The 27,114-nt window shown below is 33.5% G+C and overlaps 3 protein-coding genes and 2 long non-coding RNA genes across 5 annotated transcripts; 2 read left to right on the top strand and 3 right to left on the bottom strand.

The window, feature by feature from the left end:
* Positions 1 to 2,182: 2,182 nt before the first annotated feature.
* Positions 2,183 to 3,133, bottom strand: WRKY64 (probable WRKY transcription factor 63). The gene is given in 3 exon segments (NM_001302011.1): positions 2,183 to 2,591; positions 2,681 to 2,803; positions 2,892 to 3,133. Coding segments are annotated over 3 exon segments (774 nt in total).
* A 4,146-nt stretch (positions 3,134 to 7,279) lies between these two features.
* Positions 7,280 to 9,545, top strand: LOC117132122. Its single transcript, XR_004455620.1, has 2 exons — positions 7,280 to 7,360; positions 7,467 to 9,545. It is a non-coding gene; the product is annotated as an uncharacterized LOC117132122 (long non-coding RNA).
* A 5,674-nt stretch (positions 9,546 to 15,219) lies between these two features.
* On the bottom strand, positions 15,220 to 17,792 carry LOC103853233 (acetylornithine aminotransferase, chloroplastic/mitochondrial). Its single transcript, XM_009130157.3, has 3 exons — positions 17,181 to 17,792; positions 16,572 to 17,006; positions 15,220 to 15,959 (listed from the first exon to the last, which is right to left on the bottom strand). The coding sequence occupies exons 1-3, from the start codon at positions 17,565 to 17,567 to the stop codon at positions 15,435 to 15,437; spliced, it is 1,347 nt and encodes a 448-aa protein (XP_009128405.1). The 5' UTR covers positions 17,568 to 17,792; the 3' UTR covers positions 15,220 to 15,434.
* A 303-nt stretch (positions 17,793 to 18,095) lies between these two features.
* LOC103853232 lies at positions 18,096 to 26,969 on the bottom strand. Its single transcript, XM_009130156.3, has 5 exons — positions 25,599 to 26,969; positions 19,031 to 19,087; positions 18,800 to 18,862; positions 18,635 to 18,703; positions 18,096 to 18,552 (listed from the first exon to the last, which is right to left on the bottom strand). The coding sequence occupies exons 1-5, from the start codon at positions 25,896 to 25,898 to the stop codon at positions 18,454 to 18,456; spliced, it is 588 nt and encodes a 195-aa protein (XP_009128404.2). The 5' UTR covers positions 25,899 to 26,969; the 3' UTR covers positions 18,096 to 18,453.
* Positions 19,096 to 24,386, top strand: LOC117131761. The gene is made up of 2 exons (XR_004455096.1): positions 19,096 to 19,243; positions 24,030 to 24,386. It is a non-coding gene; the product is annotated as an uncharacterized LOC117131761 (long non-coding RNA).
* Positions 26,970 to 27,114: the final 145 nt, after the last annotated feature.

Here is a 27,114-nt window from a genome sequence, read left to right as displayed (position 1 = left end):
TTGTAGCAGAGTAGACTGCGCCCTCTCCTTGGATAGGTTCCACAAACACTGCACCTTATTTACCCGAGCGTATAAGATCAGTGGCTGCTTGAATGTTACCGTATTCCAGGAATGTTACCCCATGCATAATGGCTTCTAAAGGAGTTATGTACTGTTCATTGCTTGTCAAGGAAAGAGCTCCTAAGGTTCTACCATGGAAACTATTTGTAAAGGTGATGAAGCCTGTGGTGACTTCTTTGTCTTCAGGATGGGTGAATCTCTAGACCTTTCTCAAAAACTTGATGCCTGCTTTGTTGGCTTTTGTTCCAGAGTTACAGAAGAATACATGGTCTGCGAAAGAACTTGCCACAAGGCGTTTTGCTAGCTTAACCTGCAGAAAACTTTTAAAAAAAAAATCAAAAGACTAGTAACGTGGTGTACTGGTATATGTAGTCTGAAACACCACATCATCACTTTTGCCTTTCATCTTGAGTTATCATGTTGAAGACATCTTCAAGAAAAGGTATTGGTTTGATCATTAAGATATGTCTTCAGCTAGCATCATAAGACTCATTTAGTCCCATTAGGAACTTCATCACTCTACTTCATTCCTGTAACTTCTCCCATAATGCAGCAGAATTGCACTCGCATTTGCCACAAGTGCAAGCCAGAAGATCAACAAGGTTCTTGTACTCTTCCCACAACCTAACAAGTTTAGTGTAGTATGTAGTGACATCCATTGAACCTTGTTTTATAGTCCCTAAACGTTACTCTTTCTCATAGACACAAGGAGCATCATCCTGTTGAATCTAGCCAACAAATCCTTCCAAATTGATTCAGCAGTTCACATGTAAAGAAGACTTTGAGCTATCTTCTTAGAAATAGAGTTCATTATCCAAGTCACAACCATATCAATACACCTAAACCAAGATCCAGCATCACGATAATTATCAGGAGGTTTAGGAATTGTACCATCGACGAAACCGAGCTTGTTACAAACATTCATGTCCATACAAACCGGCGCTTCCAAGAATGAAAATCCGCACCAGAAGAAAAGCACCAATCCAACATGATCCGGGAATATGAAGGAAGTACGGATTCTCGTATTGGTCCAAGAACTGAGGAATCGCAGCAGCAGAACTCATGATTGAAGTGAAGCAAAAGAGGATCAAAAGAAGATCGCAAGCTCAGGCGAAGAGACACGAAATCAAGAATCACGAAACGACAGAAACGAGTTGAATCACCAAGAAAGAGTTGAATCACCAGGAAAACAATGAGATTGATGAAGAGAGATATCAATCAAAGCTCAAACAAGCTCATCGCCCTGAAACGGAAATATAATTAACTCAAAAACTCGTGAATGTTGAAGACAAAGAAGCCATAGATGGCTCTGATACCATATTGAATGTTTTCAGTTAAAGCTTCTTAGTTAAAGTTTGTTACATGGGTTTGTTTATATATTACATTGGTTTAGTAAAATGAAGCTAAACCAACTGGTATAATACATAACCGGGATATGATCTAAATAGTCTTGAAAACTCTTTTTCTTAAATATGTTATTTTCTGTGGAAATTGGTGGTACTAGCGCGTCTGGATTCTAATCGCCTGCTAATCCTCACCTGGGGAGAACTGCTTTCCTGGACCCGACATTCGTCTCCAGCAGCACCTCCAACACTAACGATGCTTGCTGCACACTCAAGAATTTACAATATCTGAGGACAGCGCAACAACATACTGCATCTCAACGGATCCTCTACTCCTCACATCTTCAAAACGGTGGATGAAGATGTAAGAAACACAATTACGGCAAGAAGGCAGATGAGAAAATTCTGTACCCTCGTGTCTTTATGGATTCGGTGAATCAACAACCCAATCTTCCCTTGTGTTCTCCTTGTTTTTTTATTCTTTTCTTTTTTTTTTTGCCAAGGAAACACTAATTATATGATGAATATTGACATTTTAAATTTCATTATAATGAATATTGACATTTAGAGGGAAAAGAAAACAGTAGTTGTTTTCAGTATTTGAATCAAACTGAAACAGATAGGTCACAACACCAGCGTTAACGGGTGACGCAAAAACAGCTTGACGAACTATGAACTAACACACACCAAAATATAAGCTAATATTATAGTAGGACATGGTCTGCCCTCTATGTGATAATGTGAACATAAGAAGAAGCTTGAAAAGGGTGCTTGTTCAATCAAACGAGGAAAGGATTGTGATCAAACTCAGAAAGATCGTCCAAAAATCCAGGAGAAAACGAAGGAAACTGATACTCCCATAACTGGTCATCATCCACCAAAAACTCGTTAATGTCAAATTCTAGGTTCATGATTTGGTCCGTGTCTTCTTCGATTGTAATTGCTTGCTGTTCTACTGGAGCGAGTCGAGGCATAACCGAGTCAGGCATGGCTTGGTCCATTTTGTCGAACCGAATCATCTTGGAACCGTTTGCAATATCGTCATCAGGCTCCGAAAAAACATTAACGTCACAGATGTGTTTTCCAACATAAGTTGTTCTATAAACGGAAGGACTGTCTTGGATCTGTTGCTCCCGCTTCTTAGCGTTGCAGTTTCGGTCTTTGGCATAGGCGCAACGGTAGTAACACCTGTGCAAGTAAGTCCGAAACTCATTATTTAGTTACCAAGAGTACTCAATAAAACAGAGTAATACTCTGTTTTGATATTTTTTTCTAACCTTTGGTGGGAAGAGGCTTTGATTTTCTTTTGTCCGTACTTCCTCCAACTAAAACCGTCGTTTAGAAGCGGAGTTGGTGAATCATGGCTGTATTGCTCTAAACATTCTTCTTCATTGCTGTTGCTTCAACATGGAATATTCTAAACGATCAAATCAAACGTCCAATAATCAATATACAAGTATTATTATTAGTATTTTTTCAGTCAATTACTTCTTGGAAGATTTTCGGGCCGTCCCGGGGGTTGCCTTGCACTGAGAAGAGTCACGGTGTGGTTGAGTGTTAGAAGATGCAAAAAGAGAGATAGCAAAGGAGAAGGAATCAAGAAGGGTATCGAAGAGAGGCTCGATTGAAACTGAGCTTGTCCTCCGGTGTTCGAGCACCGTCTTCAAGAGATTGGCGCTTTATTGGCCACGAAGCAGCGCCTCAACTGCCTTGTCAGCGCCGTGAAACATGTTCGTTTAGAGTTGTGGATAAGAGTCTAGGACATAGAGAGCAAGAAGAGGTATGTTTCTAAAGTTGTAGCTATGTATGCCTTTTCGAATGTTGGGTACGACTACGTTATATTTATAGATTTTACAAGACTCGGGTTGCGTTTCATTAGTGCTATAAAAATAAACTATTTAATTACATTTGGTAGTGGAGGTTTTTGAATGTTTCGTTATTTACACGAGGACCTTTGCATTACATTTGATTTTCAAAAAAAAAAAATATTCAAAGGTTTTGTGGGGTCGCTATCTTTTGTTTCGTTTAATCAATTTTTATTTAAGAATGACGAAGATAGGCGACCCAACAAAACCTTTGATTCCTTTCGCAAACTTTCGACGGTACTCAAAGTCTAACATGCTGGCTTCTATTACATAAAACTGCCTCACGTGCTTACACTGACCGACTTCAATCGGTTAGTCAAGCTATGCGGTAGTAGTCCGAGCAATTTACACGTCTCAAATCTAAAACGTGCTGATACATGTATAATGTATTTATTATAATATACCAATAGAATCTACTATTTTTCTTAGCAAAAGGATAAAACATAGTTTGAAATATATATATATATATATATATTTCCTATATATTATTTGAAAAGTATTTTAACTTCTTTTTGTAGTCACGTGTCATCACTAGAATGATTTTTAGTTAATGACTTTTAATTATTCAATATATATTTATTATTTCAGAATATGTAATAACATATAATATATAAAATTATTTTATATATAATGTTCATCCCGTGCACGGCGCGGATCTTAACCTAGTATATATATATATATATATATATATATATATAAAGCTTTTTAAGAAGCCTAAAATAAGAGACTTGCAATGGATCCACACAAATTTTCCCGTCTCTTAACTAAGTCTCTTAAACTCACTTTTTCAATTTAAAAATATTAAAAATGATTAAAAATCTCTAAGTGTCTCTTAGGGATAATGATACTCTAAGAAAACAATAATTCAACGCCTAATTTCTAGAATGACTAAACGAACACTTAGATTATTAGTTAGGCGATTTAAATGCTTATAAATTATAACAATATACTAAATACATATAATGTTTTATATTAAATATCATTATTTATAAATGATAAAGTTTATTTATTTTGGTCTTGTAAGATTTTTATTATAAAATAATAATTATTATATTTTCTGCGTAATAAACTATATATGATTTATTATACAGTATTATAATTATTTAGGCGATTTAGAAGATAATTACCACGATTTATAAGACTTAGCGCTTAAGCGCCACGTAGCCGGCCGCCTATACCGCTTTTTATAAAACTTAATAAAATTTAGTGACTATTATGAAATACATATATAGTAATACATTATTGCTAACTATAACACATCTTCTTACATTTAGAGAGAATGTACTTTTCACTGCACATATATATTTTTTACCTCAAATTATGTGATACAGTCTAAGACATTAAAATCTTAACCTGAGAAACATTTATTCTATTAAATAGAATTCACAAAATTGGACCATTATTTAGAAATTTTATCAAATGTACATAACTTAATTATAATTTCTTTAAATATCTTTAATTTTATTTAAAAATAAATATTTATTTAAGAAAATTCTAACAATATCTTTTAAAAATCTTTTCAGAATCATTTTAAATTTTATTTCCAAAAATTGATTACTTTAAATTTTAGTTATCATAAAATACAATCAAAAATTTAAACTTAATTTAGTTTCGATTTATGAACAAAAATTAAAAATTATATAAAATATTTTATTGATAATAACAACTTACATTTATTACTTTTCAAAAATACATTTTACAAAGATTTTGTTGGCAAGCAATATCCATTTCTATTAAAATTTTAAATTAAAAATATCTTATTTATTAAACACATAAATCATGACTTACTACAAATGTGACTTTTAAATTTACACCATCTCTTAGAGGCCACAACTTTAAATGCTTTTATCATGTAAAATTATAACTTATGTCAATAGTTTTTAACACAAATCTAATTCTTATTAGTGATTAAATTTTAATTTACAACCGTTTTGTAAATGAAACATTTAACCTCTTTACGTATCGTATATATAAAGCTTTAGTCAACTATTATTAGCGTTTATATATTCAATTGAGTTAAAAAACCATTTTATTTTAATATTGAAATACTAGACCAAATTGGTTTATTAATCACTATATATAAAGTTTTATATCTCCTACTCACCCCATAAATGACGAACAATATATACATATATATACAAAATGAATATATATGTTAACGAATACATTAAACAATGAACACGTTTTTATCATCTATATGCATACTAATGTCATTAGCATGAATGACCTATATATGTCAAAAAGGTTAATATTCCAACACAGTTCTATACAAAGAGAACACACATTTATCAAACTAATTTAATGTTACAGTATATAACATAATTTCAACAAAGTTGAACTTTACTTCATATTTAATACTATTTTTCAAATTTACATTTAAATTATTTTATTTTTAGAAATATCTTAAATTTATTATTAAAAGACAAAATTAACCCTTCCAAAACATTTATAACTATATAAGAAATATTTACAGAAGTTTATAAATTCAATTTCACCACATAAATAATAAATCCTAAACAATAATCGTTAAACACTATGTTTAAATGTTAGGACATCTTTAATTGATTTTTTTAATGCTATCCAAGTTGGTGTATTTCAAGCAATTTCTCAAATAGGATCTTTACTACAAAATCATTTTGCAAGTACAAAATATTATAGTTTCTTTTAAAAAAATAAGTTTTGTTGTTTTCCCTAGTATCCCAAAAAAATCTTCTCGATTATCTAGGTTCATTTTTAATTTAATTTTCATATAAATTCCAAATTTTAGAAATGAAACACAAAATTATGTAAAATAGTTTTGTTACATAATAATGTTTACAAAATATTTTTTTTTACAAATACAAAGAAATATGAAAATAGTATTGTTACATAATAATGTTATATAAATTAGAATCTCTTATATATTAAATAAAAAATTTTGTAATAAATGCATTCACACTATAATCGATACGTGGCAACCTCACGGCGATTTTAGAGCACGCTGACGTGTCATGTGTACAGAGTTTCTCAGCCAAACTCTACATAAATGTGTTCACGCTATATACTTTACGTTTTATTTTTAAATATAAAACTCACGTGTAAGGTTCTAGTAAAACTCACACTATCCAGATTCTTTGATTCAAATCAAAATGGATAATGAATCGAAAGTCCAATTATACATATAGTATTATTTTTATTATTTACGGATAGGCTAGACAAAATATTCGTAAATTTGTTTTCGATTCGTTATCCATTTTGAATCGAACCAAAAAATTCAGATATCTGTAATACGAAGTAAATCAAATACTAAACTGCAATATCTGTAAAAAAAGGCATATAAAAAATACTAATATTTTTAGGAACGTATATCCGATTTGATCAGTTATATGCAAATATATGCATATATTTAAATAATTAAATATATAAGTTATATATATTATAGTTTATATAATTTTTACAATATTTTATGTATTAAATTTATTATATTTGGTATTAGAATTAATAAAGTTAAATAATAATTTGCTTTTGTAATGAAATATTATTATTTATATTATTTTTAGATTTTTCATTTATTTTTAAATTTTTATTGTATTTATGTATCAAATCGGATATCCGTGAAAATTCTAAAATTTTCTAGATATTTGAGAAACCGAAATTTTCCAGTTATTTAGCAAATCTGAAACAGTTCATGTCATGGTTTATTTTTTGTTGAAATACAGGTATCAAGGTCCATGTTTATTGGATGCAGTTGACTCTGTCAAGTTTCAGGAACTAAGGTACCGAACTACTATTTCGTGTACAAGTTATGTTTTGGCATTATGGGTTTCCAAGTTCTCTTTGTTGTCATTAGCTTTAAATCGGAAAACTTTCTTATGAATTTGCCTTACAGTATATTGTTTAAGATTACTATTGAGACTGCTTCAACTAAAGGCTTACATGAGTGGAACTTTCTGCTAGGTAATTAATGGTTACGCCAACGGGACTCCGATTCGGCAGATCAAGGAACCATGCGCTCTCTGGAGCGTGGCTCTCAGGGTTGCACCATTGCGAGAGTTGGAGATAACGTAGCAATAGCGTTGCAAAAAAATGATGCAAATCAAGTAATGTCTGGAGGTGTGTTGTGTCATTCTTATTACCCGGTTTCAGCAGCAAATGACAATACTGACTTTTGACTAAAAATCAGGTCATTATTTTGTTTTATTTTTGATGAATATATCAGTGTTTTGTGGAAACCCTAAAGAGATGGATCAAACTGATTTAAGAGGAGAATGCATTAGCTGGTAATCAATCTCACAAGATGTTGTCAAAGCTTGGAGAAGCAAAAAGCAAAGTTGATAATCTAAAGAATCACAAAATCATTGTGTAGGGATCCAAGAAGTGAGGAGTTTTATGAAGAGAGTAATAAAGACCACTTCACGTCTTCTCCTACAGTTAGACATGATGTTTATGTTGTTTAGTTTTCAGAGTCAGAGATTGTTGTTCCAACATGATAAATTCTGTTTGGTGGAATATGTTTAATTATTTTTTAAATTGTAAAAGAGCACTAAACTGTATTTTCTTTGTTTCAGATTTTATATTATATATATATAACTATTTAATATTGTGTGTATATATATATATATATATATATATATATTGTAACATATTTTACTTATTTGACTTCTTTTTTTTGTGTGCGGCAATGGCATGACGTCAGTGTGTATATGTTATACTAGGTGTTTATCCGCAATTTTACGGGTAGTTATATTATATAAAAAAATATATATTATTTTTACACTATTATAATTTTTAAATAATAATTAGAAATTTTTAATTTTAACTTTAATTTTAATTTTTAATTTTAAATTTTTAATTTCAAATATTTGGATAATCAAAATTTCAGTATATATTTTTATAAGATATGTGAGATTTAAAATAGTTCAAAAACATAAACCTTAGTCATTAAAAATCTTTCTATTACAGAAAAGAATATTGTAATTAATTCAGATAATTGGTTGTAGAATTACTTTATATTTTAGATTAATACATGAAAAACCGAAAATACTCTAGCTCTCAAGAGAGAAAAAAAAAAAAGAGTGTGTTTTTTTGTGTAACTCAAGTATAACTAATACAATGATCGGAGACTTTTATTATGAAAGATCTTTTGTAAACGGTTTTGGGTGAGCTCTAAAAACATAAAAGTTATAATAATTTCTTACCTACAAATATAATTCTTTTATATAATAATATATAACCATTAAATTTATTTCTATAAAAAATGCTAAAGCATTTTAATTAATTATATATAACTAATTGATAAAATGAAGAAATTGATAAAACATATATATTCTTTCTTTAATTCTACAATTAGTTACCATAAATCATTATTTGTAATATCATTTGTGTTATTTGGTAATTTGTATTAATTAGTTCTAGAGTTAAATTATGAGAAAGATTACATAGACAATTCGACAACCGACAATATTACCTGCCTTATGAGGATCTACGCCTAACTGGATCACATGAGCCGTCTTACGAAGACCTATGCTGATCGGATTTACTTGCACCATGTTGAAGATCTCTTGTAAGTCTTTCTTCCATAGTCTGTATAATTGTTTTATAAATCGCTTTCTCCTGGAATTGAAACCTAGACCTCACATAATGCGCAATCTGCAAGAAATTGCATAGCCTGGGATTTGAACCTCAGACCTGGGTGTAGAAGCCTTTAAACCTTAACCATTAGGCTACGGTGCTTCCACATTAACAAATTATGTTAGTTCATCTATATTTAAGATGCTTAATTGTATGTTTGGAAACATAGATTAAATTTGGTAATTCTATGAATAGTTTCCTTTTAAAAAATTTAATTAAATAAATAAAAATGAAAAATATCAACCAATAAAATTATAATAATTAATTGGAGAATTCTTCTATGAGCAACATGTCAGCATAAATCACTAAAGTGACTTCTCAATTAATATATAGGAAGATAGTTGTTTGCGTATATGTCAACTTCGCCGTCATTTTCCATAAGTTCTTTACTAAATACGAAACATAAGCTAAGATAAATACAGAGATGAAAATTTCACATTCACAATTATCTATACATTATGAATAAGACAAATCTATACTATTATTTGCGAAGTAAATTTTTGGAATCGAGCTCTCACGTTAAAAGTTAGAGTGGTTAATAACGTTTATACCCTTAATGAATAAAATGTATAACTAAACTAAAAATTAAAAACAAAATTTAATTTATTTGATTAGATAATCTCTCACGTTAAAAGTGAGAGTGGTTAATAACGTTTATACCCTTAATCTATACTATTATTTGCGAAGTAAATTTTTGGAATCGAGCTCTCACGTTAAAAGTTAGAGTGGTTAATAACGTTTATACCCTTAATGAATAAAATGTATAACTAAATTAAAAATTAAAAACAAAAATTTAATTTATTTGATTAGATAATCTCTCACGTTAAAAGTTAGAGTGGTTAATAACGTTTATACCCTTAATGAATAAAATGTATAACTAAACTAAAAATTAAAAACGAAAATTTAATTTATTTGATTAGATAATTGGTTAAAATTAATAATAGTAAGAGTTATCCAAAAATCTGAAAATATAATTAAAAAAAGAGATAATTTCTGTATATATTGTATTTTTAACTGAAAAAGTTTTTTAGTAAAAAGTTAAAAACATGAATTATATAACTAAATATTAATCAAATAAAATTATTAATTATATAATTAAAAATAGAATATTTAATTATCTAAAATCTAAAAATAAAATTAACAAAAAGATAATTTCTATATATATATATTGTATTGTTATCTGAAAAAGTTAAATACATAAATTACATAATTAAATATTAATCAAATAGATTTTTAATTATATAATTAAAAATATAATATTAAGTTATTTTAAAATTTATTTTAGTATAAAATATAGTGTACAAAGAACTTTTCAAAAATTATGAAAATATTTAAGCCTGCATTGCGGACAAAACACCTAGTAGTAAGTCTATATAACGACCATATGAATTGGTTGTATTAGAATATCCATTGGTGTTAGATTCTTTTTGGAAACAAATTTCATAAATCAAATTTGAAAACTATAAAGAGTTCAAATTCGAATTATGTTTTCTTTCAGATTCAAAATTGGAGTGGTTTGAAAAACTTCAGTGTTTTGTATTTAAAAGCCTAACTAAGAAATCAAACTGAAAATTAAACATGTGATATAAATATATGTACACATTACCCATATGCTAAGCTTAAGTTTGAAATCTAAGGGGTCAAAAACTCCATATAATTAATTCGAAAATAGTAGGAAACTACCATGTAATATACATTATAAATTCCTTTTGTCAGATAATAATAGAAAATGTAATTATCTGAGTCGGTTTTCGAGTTGACTGATTACTAGGATCAAATAAAAGGAATCAATACTGTTCTTATCTACATCTTTGAACTCCAGGGTGATTAACTTTAGTGATTTTATATTGTAGTAATCAAATAGGATTCCATAAGTTTATATTGAGTAAGTATATAAATAAATTCTTGCTTATATAATTTTGGTGTAATGTTAGATACTGGAACATAACATGACAAGAAGTAAACATTCACCCAAAGCTTGGATATGTAATTATATAAACATTCACTTTGTTGTCGTTTGAACAATTGGAAGAGATAAGAAAACGTCTGGTAAATGCTGCTGCACTTGAAGAATAAGAGTTTTTTTTTTTGACAAAGGGAGAATAAGCAAATATTTGTTGTGCATGTTTTGATCATGCTAATGTCAGAGATGGACAATGGCATTTTACAGTTTGTGGATTGTCAATTAGTTTGAACTTTCCCGTTTTGTATTCGTATGCAGAATTTAGTTATTCCTACAAGAAGCTACATAAATTGCTTATCTTTATATAATGACTTAAGGAATGTAAAATAATCTGAAGTAACCAAATCGGTAAATCCGGTTGATGTAAACGGTGCATTTTGTTTTTCGTTGAGATGGTAAAATACTACTCAACTAGGTGATTTTTCCATGCTCATGCACGGGTATAAATATTTTTAAATTAAATATATTATAATAATTGATTGTTACTTACTTTTAATTTCAAATTAATTTATAATTTATATGCATCATTTATATTAATAATATTATATTACTTTAATTATACATATGATTTTATATATGTTTTATCTAATCAGTTTTGTTGTTTTTCAGTCGATTTAATTATCATTTCGGTAAATTAGATTGCATATATGAATTCAACTATAGTATTTTTTATTCTATATTTTAAAATTTTGATTAATTTCTTGTTTGCATTTAGGTGGTTGTTTTCTTCGATATGTAAATATATTTTATGAAGATTATGTATAACTTAAGATATATTGTGCTTAGAATGAAATAAAAAAATAAACTAAAGTGTTTAATTCCAAATTACATAAATTAATATAACGAAACGATAATATTCTGAAGTCTCATGCATATATATAAATTTTACAAAAGAACTAAATTGTAATAGTTAGTTAATATTTTATTTTCATTTTAAATATGTTTTGAGTTGTTCTATGATTTATATTTATAAAATAAATTACTATTTCTTATAAAATTATATATTCTTATCGTAATTAAATCTATAATTTTAGATATAAATTGGATTAGTGGAATCATTCATGTTGTGAGTATATTGAGTTACATATATTCCTTCAAATTCAAAATGAAGTATATTTATTTTTTTATTATAATTAAGTCAAATGTGTATGTATTTCATAATATATATCAAATTTTATGTTGATGTTTTTGTAAAAAAATATTAGAAAATAAAGCGATGATCAATAGGAAGTTACATGCGAAAGTAGCTGATACATTTTTGAAAGCTCATGTACACATATCAATATTTACAATAATTAAAATATTTTAAAATTTCTAAATAACTTTATGCCTTTGATTTATTGAATGGAAACTAAAATTTATTTTAAATAACCTTAAAAATGAGAATTCAGATTTGCTTTGGTATTTTGATTATGGTTCTATTAAGTTCCACAAATATAAAAACATAATATTTAAAAGAATATTTAATATTAAGAAAAAATAACTTAAATAATGATAAAATATAATATATCTACCTCATTAAACTATTTTGCAACTATTTTTATTTTAAAATTTTAATTTTAGTTTTTCTAATATCTCTTAAAATATGCAGTAAAAATTGTAATTGTATTTTAAAATAATATTATATAAGTAAAATATAATTTATCAATATTTTTTCTGTAATTGAAAGATATAAAAGTCAACTAAATTTATGAAAAATAAAATATAAAACAATTCAATATTACTAATTATAAAATATTTTTAGACAATTAAGCATATATCAGTTTATGTAACTTAATTATTTTATGTAATCATCTAAGAAAATATATAGATATAAAAATATTTTTATTACTTAGAATTTTTTTGTATTGTTTAAATTATGTTTTAAAAGAAATAATATTTATGTTTCTAATATCAATATTATCTGGGTAAAATGTTTTTAATGAAATCACATTATATAGAAATTTATAATTTTCATCTAAGAAAAAATATATATATAAAGAAAGTATTTTATTAGTTCAAAATTATATTTTATGTTATTTAAAAATATTTTTTACATGTATTATTTCTATTTTGTGAAGTTTCCTTTTTTATGAAATCATATTATATATACTTATATTTTCGTTTTTTCAATTATTTTTTTTAACTTTATAAAAATTTCCTTTTTATTATATGCGTATATTTTCAGAATTTTTTTAAAAGGAAACTAAATAAAATAATAAATAATTGTATTTTAAATGTAAGTTAATTCATTAAGGGTATCAGTGTAATCAACCATAGTCAGAGTTAATGTGAGAGCCACACATAGGAAACTGACTTCTCAAATAATATTATAGAGATAATTCAAACTATTCAATATTTACGCTTAAGCAATAACAAATAAAAATTTTGTTTCATCAACTCTAAAATAGAATTTCATCTATGGTTCTATATCAAGATGGCCACTTATATTGTGTTTTTAGTAACACATATACATTAAAAAAATATTATACGTTATTTATTTGATATGAGTAAGTGGGTTAAATAAAGAATTTTAATGAACAAAAGCATTTATCAAAAAAATATACAATAAATTATACTGAATTTGTTTTATTATGATCGATAAGTAATAAATTAATGGATCATTTAAAATATACGCCCAAGACATAAATTTTGTACTTATGCTAAATATTTGACATAAATATTATGAATATTAGGAAAGTCATAACTAAAATAAACAAACTTTCTATTGCACATATTTTCTTTGATGAACATAAAATTTTATTTCTCTATATATAATACACAAACCTTATCATAATACCTAAAGAAACAAAATATATAACAATCTATAAAGAAAAAAATACCAAAATATTTCAAATATATTAAAGAAGTAAAAGTATTAAATAGCATAAAATGAAAAATAATAAATAACCAAAAATATATATATATATATATATATATATATATAAATAAAATAATTTTTATTTTCATATTTGATGAACATATAAGTGTTTTGGATCAAAAACAATTCAAACAAAATCACAATACTATATTTCTCATATATTAAAATAGTGTACAAATTATTAATTAACACCAGTTTGAATATGAATTGCTAAAAAGCTATAGAAACATAAATATGAGATACAGGAAGATGGTGTTTTACGGATGGTTTCTGGAAAGATAAGGATTGATTTTCAGGACAAGGATGGTATAGTACACTACCAGGGTTCGATGGGTTGTTAGAGGCTAGGAATGTAATGGCATGTCTCTCTCCTCTTCATGCGGAGTTAGAGGCATTAATTTGGACAATGGAATGTATGAAGAATTTAAGACAATTTTGGGTGACATTTGCAACGGATTGTTCCCAAGTGGTGAAGATAGTTTCGGAACCAGAGGAATGTCCAGCATTTGAAAGCTACCTAGAAGACATTATGCTTCTGAGAAGGAGCTTCACCAACTCAAGCATCGTTCATGTGCCTAGGACGGAAAACACAAAGGCGGATCGCTTGGCACGCAGTGCGCGGATTTAGTCGTCTTTCGTCATACACATGGATGAAAAGATGCCACATTGGTTTACAGAGTCTACATGAGTCTGTAAATGTTTGCTGTCAAAAAAAAAAAAGAGAATACAAAAATAAAAAACAAAGTGTAATTCAGTTTTCTAAGAAATAACCATTAAATTTTTTTATAACTTTCTTTTACCAAAAATACAAGTTTTTTACATTCTAATATCAAATAATCAAAACTTTTTGTGTGATTTTTGGATAGAGATAGATTGCAAGTTGTCTACAAAATTACAAAAAAAAAAAAAATTAGAAACACCATTACCAACAAAAATTATTATTTAGCAACTTCACCTAAAACAGAACCACTCCCAAATAAAATAAAATATATCTTTAAAAATAAAAATCTTTACAAAATTCATTTGACAACAAATCGAACAAGTTTAAATAAACAACGAGAATTTACAACCTTTCAGTTTAAATAAAAAATTAAATTTTGCTGAGTTTATTAACATAAATGATACATAAAATAAGTTAACATCTAAAATTATTATATACTTTATTGTTGTTTTAAACTCAAAAGTCACATATGATCATTCTTTTTCTCCATTATGTGAAAAGTAAAACTGATATTCAGTTTTTTTTTTGTTACTTACGTTTTAGATATTTCAATTTTAAGTGAATATACAACTATTCAAAACTAGAGTAACAGCAATATCATGGCATACAAAATTATAACATTCTAAATGAAACAATTCATTCTCTAAATGTTGGAACCTTCTGTAAAATTTATAATACATACACACAGACTGAAATAAAAACAATAATTCAAATATAAAAGAACACAAAACAAGTCAAATAACAATATTAAAAATAAATTTGTACAAAAATTATAGTATATAATCCACGCGTATCCCTAGTTAATTATTAATACCCTATCAAAAAAGAATTATACACACTTAATCATGAATGAACCAGGAAAAACATGTTTCAAAAAAAAACAGAACCAAGAAACAGCAGTTACGAACTGTAACAGGCAAATTTACTGTTACACTTGAGCTTATTTAAGTAAAGTATAGAATTTTAAAAACACAGTTCATAGTCGATGAACAATTATGTTCAACCTCAATATTCAGTCAAGCGCAGTTAAATTATGGAAAATAATCTCAACCGCACGTTCGATTTCCTCCTCCGATATAATCAACGGCGGAACAATCCTGACGACATTCCCTTTCCCTGCCGTCAAGATCAGAAGACCAGAATCACGACAAGCATCGACCAACGGACCTGCCGGCACGTCCAGCTCCACTCCTATAATAAGCCCTTTTCCTCTAACTTCCTTCACGTGCAAGTTTCCTCCGAGTTTCTTCACCAACAGATCCTTAAAGTATAAACCTTTGCTGGAGACACTGGCCAAGAAAGAGGGTTTAGATACTTTATCAAAAACAGCGATGGCTGCACTACACACAAGAGGGTTCCCTGCAAATGTGCTTCCATGATCTCCATATTTGATGGTCTCAGCAACTTTTTCAGTTACAAGCACCGCTCCAATTGGTAAACCACCTGCTAAAGGCTTTGCAACTGTCATTATGTCAGGTGTTACACCAAATGCTTCATATGCCCATAGGTTACCGGTTCGACCCAAACCACACTGAACCTGGAGACGTAGAGAGACCAAAAGAACAAGATCAAAGTCAAGAATAGTCCTGGGAATATTCTCTGAAACCCAAAAACCGAACTGAAACCGAACCAAAATTTACAAAAACCCAAACGGTTTTTATTTCTCTAAAAAAAAAACAAAACCAAACCGGAATCAAACAAATAACTAAATGGGTACCTAATATTTGAAATGTAATAAAAATATTAATTATTTAATTATATATATAATATCATTTATAAATAATAAAAATAATAATTATTTTTTATATTTTATAATTTATAAATAAAAATATCCACCCCCACCACCCCCCCCCCCCCCCAACACCCCCGGAATTACCCAAATTACCTGTATATTTTTTGGGTTTTCGTTTTTGCCGGGATTTTTTGGTTTTTAGCTTTAAACCAGAATCAAACCCGAACTTTTTCTAATTCGGTTCACTTCGGGTTTTATACTAGAAACCCGAGTGGAACCTAACATTACCTGATCCGATCCAAAAAAATGTGCAGGTCCTAAACACCCCAACCCAAATAACATGAACGGATCCGAACCAAAAATCCAAATGCGCAGCACTAGACAGGAACTTTCAAGCTATTACACTATGATATGTACCTCATCGAAGACGAGAAGAGATCCTGCAGCATCACAAGCTGAGCGAAGAGACTGGAGAAACTCTTTTGTAGCAGAGTAAACCCCACCTTCTCCTTGAATAGGCTCCACAAACACAGCAGCTATTTTACCCAAGCGGATAAGATCAGTGGCTGCTTGAGTGTTACCGTATTCCAAGAATGTAACGCCTGGCATGATAGGTTCGAAAGGAGTTCTGTACTGTTCTTTGCTTGTTAATGCAAGAGCTCCTAAGGTTCTACCATGGAAACTATTCGTAAAGGCGATGAAGCTTGTGGCGACTTCTTTGTCTTCAGGATGGGTGAATCTCTGGAACTTTCTAGAAAACTTGATGGCTGCTTCGTTGGCTTCTGTTCCAGAGTTACAGAAGAATACACGGTCTGCAAACGAACTTGCCACAAGGCGTTTCGCTAGTTCAATCTGCAGAGAAGTTGGTAACATTTCAAAACTCTAGTATCGTGGTGTATGAAGTTGAAGTATACAATATGAGCACGATAGCATACACAATGATTAAGAATGCACATATATGGCCTAGACACAAGTTCCAAGTTCCAACCTTAGGACTAATGTTACTAAAAGATACCAAATTAATACCTGAGGAATGGTGTAATAGACATTGCTGACGTGGGCAAGAAGAGCAGCTTGGTCAGTGACAGCTTGAAGCCAATCAGGATCTCCATGGCCCAGAGCATTCACAGCGATTCCAGATGCACAATCAAGATACTCTTTCCCTTCTGCGTCCATCAATTTACAACCTTTCCCACTCGAGAGAACCACTGGAGCACGCGCGTAGGTACCCACCAGAACTTTCGCCTCCTCTTCAATCACCTTCTGGCTCACGCTCGCTTTCACCGAACCCGCGTTAGTCAATACACTCGCGATCCGGCCGTTGAATCTGATTGGGGTTCTGATCGGACGGCGTAGGAGGCTCTTCTGCAACCACGGCGCTCGCGGGAGGGTGATTTCGCCTAGAGACGCCATTTCTTTTTTCGCTTTTGGTCGGAGAAGGAACAGAGTCGTTAAAAAAAGACAGTGAAGCTGAAACTAAACTTAAGTGTAGGGTTTTAGGCTTTTAGATTTAAAATCAACTGATAATAACCCTATACTTCTTCATAATTACAGTTTAGGACTGATTGTGTTGGATTGACAATGTGAACCAAAATTAGCAAGAGGAGATTTTAAAGACAGTAGAGACTAGAGAGAGACATCATATGACATAAACAATTCATTAATCAAATTACAAAGTTATAGCTGTAACTTGTAACTGGTACACTTTAAAAAAAAAATGGAATTAATAGGAATAGAATAAAATGAATGAAATGGAATGTAATAGAAAGATAGAATTGATATGAAATGTTTTGTTTTGTATTTTGTTTCGTTTTTTTTGGACTTGATATAATATCATTCCATTCCATTCATGTTAGATGGTAAATTTCTTTATGAAATTAATGGAACTGATCATTCCACACAATTTCATTCCAAAATAGGTAATCCAGTTACAGTATAAAGAGTTTTGGAACGTGTTATATTGATAGAAAGGACCATGTGATCTTGCAATACATATTACTAAAGACAGTAAGAAAGATAGAAGTGTATCTATGATGGTGATTACATCTCATCCTGTGAAAATGGGAAAATGACAGAGCAAAAAATCATACTACTGCCTAGAGAAGAGGATATATCGAGAAACATAAACTCGAATGACCTCACCTTGAGGCCAATATTCTACAGCGGCCACGGGAAATGGCCAAAAGGGTTAACAGTAATCTACATTGTTCATACTCATATAGTTACAGTTAAAAAACATATTTGTGGGTAGGAGGTATAGTGGTTTGAGTGTGATGGGAAAAACTAAAGAATAATATGCTCATGGGCTCGTGTCGGTATCTAGTGGCATGTTTAGGTCAGGGAGCAAGAAGGAGGAGCCTTGTTCGCGTTTGCAGGACAAGGCAGATTGTGACTCAGCCTGCAACATATGAATATGATCTACTTGTTCAGTTACATGATAATTTGTAAATGTCTAGAGAGAAAGGGAAAAATAGGCTCACCTTCATCTTCTTTAGAGCATTGTTTCTTGCTCTTTGTTGCTCGACCAACTCGCGCATACTTGCTAATTCCTGATTCAAGAGAGAAAAAAACAATAACCAATACTAAGATTAGCACACCGACTTAATATAGAGACATGCATAAGAAAGTCAAAAGAAGGCTTGTACATTTTTCAGGCCTCTGCTTTCCTTCAAGAGCATGACTTCCTCATCTTTTAGCTCCGCCAGAGTCTGTCCACAAGGACGCATTTATTAGAGAAAATCGACAGATATGTAATGATATTCCTTGGCAGAACTTCAGAGTATATGTCTAAACATATTCATATACGCCATGGATGAGCCTTGTAATATAGTCCCAGTAAATGAAGAAACAGTCATTTCTGTTTTTTACTTTTTTACCTTTTTCTTCCTTGATCTTTTGAACAGAGTTGTTGTTATTGCACTCGTTTGAAAAACCTGTACACCAAAAGCCAAAACTCAGATCAGATTATGGCTTATGACTTACGACCCCACCAGATAAAAAGCCAGCTCACACCAAACTTATACCATAAAAACAAATTAGTTTTGTTTTCTTTATAAAGAAATCACACACCTACTATTGGTTTATTATAGGTACATTGTATACGGTTTAGTGGTACAGTTAGATTGATTCAATAACCGGTTTGTTCCGGATAAGCCGTCAACATGTATATATCGTGTGTTGCTCACACTTTACTCAATAACAGAAAAGTATTCCTTTTACTCTCTCTCTCTCCTTTTGTCATCTTGTGTTCTAAACCTCCATGAATGACGTAAGGAGATCTTTCTCTTCTGTTCATCTCTAAACACTAATATGGTATCAGAGCGTTGAGCTCAAGCTCAACATCGTTTCTTCCTGATCTTTTTGAGCTTCGTTTTGCTCTGTTTCTTCGATCTCGTTTCTTTTGTCGTTTTGCTGCGTTGCTGCGATGGTGGTTAATCTCCGCCGTTCTCGCCGAACTGGTCGTTTCACGCGTGCTGGTAGCTCGAATCCACAGCTTAACAGCCCTTCTCCCTCCGCTGGAACTGTGGGTGCTTCGCTTGTTCCGGATCCGTTTGCTGCCGCGATGAACCCAGATAGCGTTCACTCGCCGCTGTTTCTTCACCATGCCGATCATCCCGGGTTGTTGATTATCTCCATTACTTTGGACGGTTCCAACTACACCCAATGGTGCTCTGCGATGAAGATTGCCCTCGACGCAAAGAACAAGATCGCGTTTGTTGATGGGTCTCTCCCTCGTCCTGATTCCGCTACCCCTCTCTTTCGAATCTGGTCTCGTTGCAACAGTATGGTAAAATCTTGGCTCCTAAACTCGGTTTCCTCTCAAATCTATGGTAGTATTTTGTCGTTTGATGACGCCACTGAGATCTGGGTTGATCTTCATAATCGCTTCCATAAGACAAATCTACCACGGACTTTTCAGTTGATTCAACAGATACAGGACCTTCGTCAGGGTTCCCTTGATCTCTCTGGGTATTACACCACTCTCAAAACCCTTTGGGATAACTTGGATGGCACGGAATCTCCTGAAACCTGTCTCTGTTGCAAGACAACAAGTTGTTTAAGCCAACGTGCAGCCAAAGCCAAGATTGAACGAGGCAGAATCATAAAATTCTTGGCTGGTCTTAATGAGAAGTATTCTATCATCCGTAGTCAGATTCTCATGAGAAAGCCTCTCCCTGATCTTGCTGAGATTTGCAACATCTTAGATCAAGATGATAGCCAGCGTCAGTTTAACTCTGTCATTGCACCAACTGCCTTTCAAGTTAGTCATGGTGTCTCTCAGTCCTCTGTGCTGCCTGCATCCTCTAACTCGGTCTCACCTGGTGGAAATGCTGGTGACTCAAACGTTTCTACTCAGAGCGCCTTGAATGCTTTCCAAAGGAAGCCTGGAGCTGTTTGTTCTCACTGTGGAAACACTGGCCATGTAGTTGACCGTTGTTACAAGCTACATGGATACCCAGTTGGCTGGAAGAAAGGGAAATGGAACAATGATAAACCTTCACAACCGAAGCCTCCTGCTGTTACAGCCAACGTTGCTGTCCAGGACACTTCTTCTGTTGTTTCTGGTCTTGACAATCTCGTTGGGAAGCTGAACAAAGATCAAATTCAGAACTTTATTGCCTACTTCAGTTCACAACTTCAGCTCCAACCTGATCGTGGTGCTTCTCATGCTTCTGCATCTCAGTCCACTGACCAGTCGGGTATATCTTTCTCCTCTTCCACGTTCAGTTTTATTGGAATTCTCAGTGTCACTCAATGTGCCACTGATAAGCACACTTGGATAGTAGACTCTGGTGCAACACACCATGTATCTCATGAACGTGATGCCTTTGATACTCTTGATACTTCTGTTGAGCATTTCGTGAATCTTCTTAATGGTTCCACTCTCAAAGTTAGTGGAATCGGTCGGATCAATATCAATGACACTTTGACTCTACAGAATGTTCTCTTCATCCCCGAATTCAGACTTAATCTTCTGAGTGTCAGTTCATTAACTTCTGATATTGGCGCTCAAGTGATCTTTGATTCTGGTTCTTTCACTATACAGGATCCTATCAGGGGATCGACGATTGGAAGAGGTAAGAGGATTGCGAAGCTGTACGTCCTGGATGTCGCTGACAGAAGCTCTGCGGCACCTGCTTCTTCTTCTTCATTTGCTAATACTGTTGTTGATGCTTCTGTTTGGCACCAACGTTTTGGACACAGTTCTTTTGAGCGTATAGAGCTTCTTTCTGATGTACTTGGATTTTCAAAGACAAAGAATAAAGGATTAATGCATTGTGACGTTTGTCATCGTGCAAAACAAAAGAAATTGTCCTACCATTTACATCCTAAGCTGTGTTCTATGCCATTTGAGCTTCTCCACATTGATGTGTGGGGGCCCTTTTCTGAACCTACCCAAGAAGGATATAAATACTTCCTCACCATAGTTGACGATCACACACGCGTCACTTGGGTTTACCTTCTTAAACTGAAAAGTGATGTCCTCACTATCTTCCCGGAATTCATTCGAATGGTGGAGACACAGTATGATGCTCACATTAAGTCTGTTCGAGCAGATAATGCTCCTGAGCTACGCTTTGACGCTCTTTACAAGGAAAAGGGGATCATACCTTATCACTCATGTCCTGAAACTCCTGAGCAAAACTCTGTCGTAGAACGCAAGCATCAACATCTGCTCAACGTGGCAAGAGCGCTACTCTTTCAATCTGGTGTCCCTCTTAGCCACTGGGGAGATTGCATTCTCACCGCGGTGTTCTTAATAAACAGAACACCCTCTCAAGTTATTGGCAACAAGACCCCCTTTGAGATGCTCACTTCCAAGCTTCCAGATTACTCTAATTTAAAGACGTTTGGATGTCTTTGCTATGCTAGTACGTCTCCGAAGGGTCGCCACAAGTTTCAGGATAGAGCACGAGCTTGCGTCTTCCTTGGATATCCATCAGGTTATAAAGGCTACAAGCTCCTTGACATTCAAAGCCATGCAGTTTTTATATCCCGAAATGTGGTCTTCCATGAGAATCTCTTTCCTTTCCTTCACTCCACTCCTACTGCGGGTCAAGCTGAGTTCTTTCCTCAGTTGCATACTGATTCAGATACCCCTGATACTGTCCCAGCTCCTACTACTGGTACAGATCCTCAGCCTTCTACACGCAGAGTCTCTAAACCTCCGCGTCACCTTCAAGACTATGACTGCAACTCCATCAACTCATGCACCGAGCACCCTATCTCAAACTTCCTCTCATATGACGGTCTATCTGATCCTTATCTGATCTTCATCAATGCTGTCAATAGCATTCCTGAGCCACGTAACTTTGATCAAGCGTGCAAACTAAAAGAATGGTGCGATGCTATGGGAATTGAGATCACTGCTTTGGAAGAAAATAACACTTGGTTGGTGTGCTCTTTGCCTGAAGGAAAGCGAGCTGTGGGTTGCAAATGGGTCTTCAAGGTTAAACTGAATGCAGATGGCACTCTTGAGCGTTACAAAGCGAGGCTTGTTGCAAAGGGATATACCCAACAAGAAGGTATTGACTATGTCGAAACCTTCTCCCCTGTTGCCAAGCTATCCACTGTCAAGTTGCTTCTTGCTGTTGCTGCTGCAAAGAATTGGTCTCTCTCTCAACTTGACGTTTCAAACGCTTTCTTAAACGGAGACTTGGATGAAGAAATCTACATGTCTCTTCCTCCGGGATACTCACCGAGACAGGGGGAATCTTTCCCTCCTAATGCTGTTTGCAAACTAAAGAAGTCTCTCTATGGACTCAAACAAGCCTCACGTCAGTGGTTCTTAAAATTCTCTGAGACATTATTACAGATGGGCTTCAAAGTTTCTTCCGGTGATCACACCCTCTTCCTCAAGCATTCTGGCAAAGCTTACATGGCTGTATTGGTTTATGTCGACGACATCATCATTGCAAGTAGTTGTGATAAGGCAACGGAGTTACTCAAAGCAGCTCTTCATGCGTCCTTCAAACTGCGTGATCTAGGCACTCTACGTTACTTTCTTGGTCTTGAGATTGCTCGATCATCAGCAGGCATCTCTGTATGTCAACGCAAGTACATACTTGACTTGTTAACTGACACTGGTCTTCTTGGATGTAAGCCTTCCTCCATTCCTATGGATCCCAGCGTCAAGTTATCTACTGAAGATGGTGATCTTCTACCTAACGCAGAGATGTATCGTCGGTTGATTGGGAAGCTTCTTTACCTGACTTTTACTCGGCCAGACATTACCTTCGCAGTACATAAACTCTGTCAGTTCACTTCCTCTCCTCGAGCGCCACATCTCCAAGCAGCATATAAAGTCTTGCATTACCTCAAAGGGACGGTTGGTTTGGGACTTTTCTACTCTGCTAATTCCGACATGAAGCTCTCAGCCTTTGCTGATGCTGACTGGGGCTCATGTCCGGATACTCGTCAGAGTGTGTCTGGTCTATGCGTCTTTGTTGGACCTTCTCTCATTGCTTGGAAGTCAAATAAACAAGACACCGTTTCTAGTTCTTCAGCTGAGTCTGAGTATCGTGCAATGTCTGAAGCAGTTAAGGAGATGATCTGGTTTCGAAATATGATGGAGGATCTTTGGATAGAGAGTCGGGAAGCTGCACCGCTATATTGTGACAACACCGCTGCCATACATATAGCCAACAATGCTGTATTCCACGAAAGGACTAAACATGTGGAACGTGATTGTCATATTGTTCGAGAATGGGTTAAGAAAGGTCTGGTGAGAACTCTACATGTCAGAACAGCAAATCAACTAGCTGATATCCTTACTAAACCTTTGTATCCTTCTTCCTTCCGACATCTTATGAGCAAGATGGAGTTCATTAACATATATGCTCCATCTTGAGGGGGAATATTGGTTTATTATAGGTACATTGTATACGGTTTAGTGGTACAGTTAGATTGATTCAATAACCGGTTTGTTCCGGATAAGCCGTCAACATGTATATATCGTGTGTTGCTCACACTTTACTCAATAACAGAAAAGTATTCCTTTTACTCTCTCTCTCCTTTTGTCATCTTGTGTTCTAAACCTCCATGAATGACGTAAGGAGATCTTTCTCTTCTGTTCATCTCTAAACACTAATACCTACCATTCAAGAGATGACTTTAGAGGCACGATAAGGTGGAAAGAAAAGAATCACCTCGAGTTAGCATTAACAAATAACAACTTTGAAAACTTCTAACCGTGTAAATTCAGAATCTTCTTGGTCAACAACATATGCCCCTCAAAAGAAAAAGAGAAAACATAGAATCACGTGAGTGGAGCGTGAGTTCTTGGACTTAAACGCGTGTGTTTGGTCGTCACATTCACACGTCATGCTTTTTCCTCCTCAAAACCAAACTAGTGTCACGTATTCTCCACAGCACCACTTGTCCTTATTAATCATTTTAAAAATATTTCTTTATTAATTTCCTCTTCTTCTTTAGTTGAAGACTCTCTACATTGGCTCTCAAAAGAAAATTATACCCACCGATCAAAGTCAACTTCAAAGATCAGAAAACAATCTTAGCTAACTAATGTTTTGTTTTACATAAACTGGTTAACTCAACTGCCTGTCAGCAATATAATATATGACGGACGAGAACCCAATCACTTGCAACAACTGACTTTGACCACTGACAACGCGCCACATCTAATAACCGCCCTCCCCAGTCCCCACTAAACCCTACCACACACGTACCTAATCCACTCATACTCTTCTAAACGTAGATTCAATTCTACGAAAACGCCTCCTAAACCAAACGATAATCTCTCGCATTGACCGGGACAACACTTTACCGTGTAAAAAGAGCTCATCTGCTGACAAGGGGTGCTTTTTTTCAATTTAATTGTTAATGAATGTGTGATTTGACCAGAAGGCACCTCCCTTGAAGTGAGGACTTTTTGGTCTTTCCGTAAAAGCAGAAAGAGAGGTGACTGGGATGCACCAAAAGTGGGAAACGTGACTCTTTGTTTTGCAAAAGGAGCAAAAAAAAAAGAGCAAGAGAGCACCGAGTTTTAAAACTCAAATCAAGAAGTGTTTCCAAGAAGACAACCAAATCTACATATCGAGAAAGTTTTTCTTGGGAAAAAAAAAGAAAGAAACACATCAAGTTGCCTAATATTGAGTCCACGGTGGGGGTATTTTGGTCAACTAGAAGTCGGTGTACCTATATGATGATGATCATCATTAAGAGACTAGGCCGATCGTGGATAGATCCCAAGTCTCGTCGTGTGGCCGTCTGGGTAAGGTCAAGGGTATAATTGGAAACAGATAAGCCCAAACAACAAGGAAACTCGTTAAAAGACCTATGACTGTTTGAAACGCCGCATCGCGAGGGATATGTATACGTCACAGACGCACGAAACAGTACCTACCTAAGAGTCTACGTGCTACACGTAGTTTTCAAATCGGGTAAACCAAAAATAAAACGAGTGAAATGGTCGAGACAAACCTTAGATCTAAAGGTCTCAGAGGGTTTGACGGTGGCGCTGGACTCTCCAAGGCCTTCTACGGTGGTCGAACCACCGCTAAGAGACGTGGCCCCGCTCAAGGAAAGAGGAGTTGTGGGGCTGGCTCGCGTTTGGTCTCCTTTCTTCGATCTCCGTTGACGCACGCTCCATTTCAACTTGATGGGAGATGCTTCGGCTTTCTTCGGCGGTGGTGTTGGTTCCGAGTGGCGGAGCAGGAGCAGCGCGTCGGCCACCAACGAGTCGTCAGACATAGCCACTTGAGTCCAGTTTTTTCCAAACATAGTCTGAATCTTACACAGCTTTAGAGAGAGAGAGAGAGGTAAGGAGAGGGAGAGATGGTGGCGAAAAAGTAGAGAGGAAGATATCTGTGAGGCAAACTTTAATGTGTGGATTTTGTTATATATATTGAGGAGTTAGATTGAAGAGAACTAGTTTTGTTTTATTTATTTATCCTCGATAACTGTGGGACCCACTTAAATACATACGTGGCATAGACCATTTGTGGCAATGTTTTTTATTCTATCGTGTGCTGGAATTGTAGGAGAAGTAGGGTAACGTCGCGCGGATCCACTGATGAGATAAGTTATGGTAACATGACACTGCATGAGTTGGGAAAAATAAGAAATTTTTAAGCTTTAAGATACATTTCCACTTTCAATTTACACAATCAAACACATGTTGCTGGAGGTACACTTTCTCTCTCGTGATTGTCTCTTATACCTCCAATATTGTTTCTTCTTAACATTTTTTCTTTCGTAACTAAATTTTTTTTAAATAAAACAATAATCTGTCCAATTGAACACACATCTCAATTAAAGAAACATAGTAAAATACAATTCATCCATTATCTTTCATATTTTGAGACAAAAAATTGAAATCACTTTCATAGTTTCTCAAAATCTAATTGCAATGATCCCTTTTCATCATCTATCCCCGAACCTCGTTCAGCTTCGAGAAACCATGGCGAAATCGAAGTCGAAGAAGAAAGAGAACCTCAATAGTCAACCTTCTTCATCGCAGATCGACAACAGAAGTTTATATTTTGAATTCTTTAACTCTTTTTTACTTTAAAGAGTTTTTGAAATCCCTAACTTTTTTTGTTTTTTTTTGTTTATGTTGTAATTTTCCAATTGGATCGAATTTCTGAGATTTTGTGGATGGGAGAGATAATGAGAAGATCTGAGAGCTCCAGTGTGGAGAGGGCAATGTGACGGCGAGCATGTCCAAGCTCTGTTGTGGAGAGGATGACATGACGGCCAGCAGATCTGAGCTCCGGTGCGGAGATGACGCGGCGACGAACAGGTCATGCCTCTATTGTGGAAAAGAAGACGACAAGCTCTCGTGGTGTGAAGGTTAGCTTCAAAGAGCTCAATTTTGACATTTACAGATTCCAATTTCACTTCCTTTCTTTATCAGAATCTTTCTGGGATTTAAATGTTGAACACTTCTTCTTTGTATTAGAGATCTGAGAAGTAAAAGTCTTTGACTTTAATTAAA

The sequence above is a fragment of the Brassica rapa genome, chromosome A02, assembly GCF_000309985.2.
Source record: "Brassica rapa cultivar Chiifu-401-42 chromosome A02, CAAS_Brap_v3.01, whole genome shotgun sequence".
NCBI lineage: Eukaryota > Viridiplantae > Streptophyta > Magnoliopsida > Brassicales > Brassicaceae > Brassica > Brassica rapa.
The sequence above is the reverse complement of the archived record's forward strand: the minus strand, read 5'-3'. Positions and strand labels throughout refer to the sequence as shown.

Coding starts and splice junctions, on each gene's coding strand:
- LOC103853233 (XM_009130157.3), bottom strand. CDS start 17,567: ATGGCGTCTCTAGGCGAAATCACCCTCCCGCGAGCGCCGTGGTTGCAG. Junction 17,007..17,180: donor TCTATTACACCATTCCTCAG/GTATTAATTTGG, acceptor ACTTCTCTGCAG/ATTGAACTAGCGAAACGCCT. Junction 15,960..16,571: donor CTCTTCTCGTCTTCGATGAG/GTACATATCATA, acceptor CTACGTCTCCAG/GTTCAGTGTGGTTTGGGTCG.
- LOC103853232 (XM_009130156.3), bottom strand. CDS start 25,898: ATGTTTGGAAAAAACTGGACTCAAGTGGCTATGTCTGACGACTCGTTG. Junction 18,863..19,030: donor AAAGATCAAGGAAGAAAAAG/GTAAAAAAGTAA, acceptor CCTTGTGGACAG/ACTCTGGCGGAGCTAAAAGA. Junction 18,553..18,634: donor ATGCTCTAAAGAAGATGAAG/GTGAGCCTATTT, acceptor CATATGTTGCAG/GCTGAGTCACAATCTGCCTT.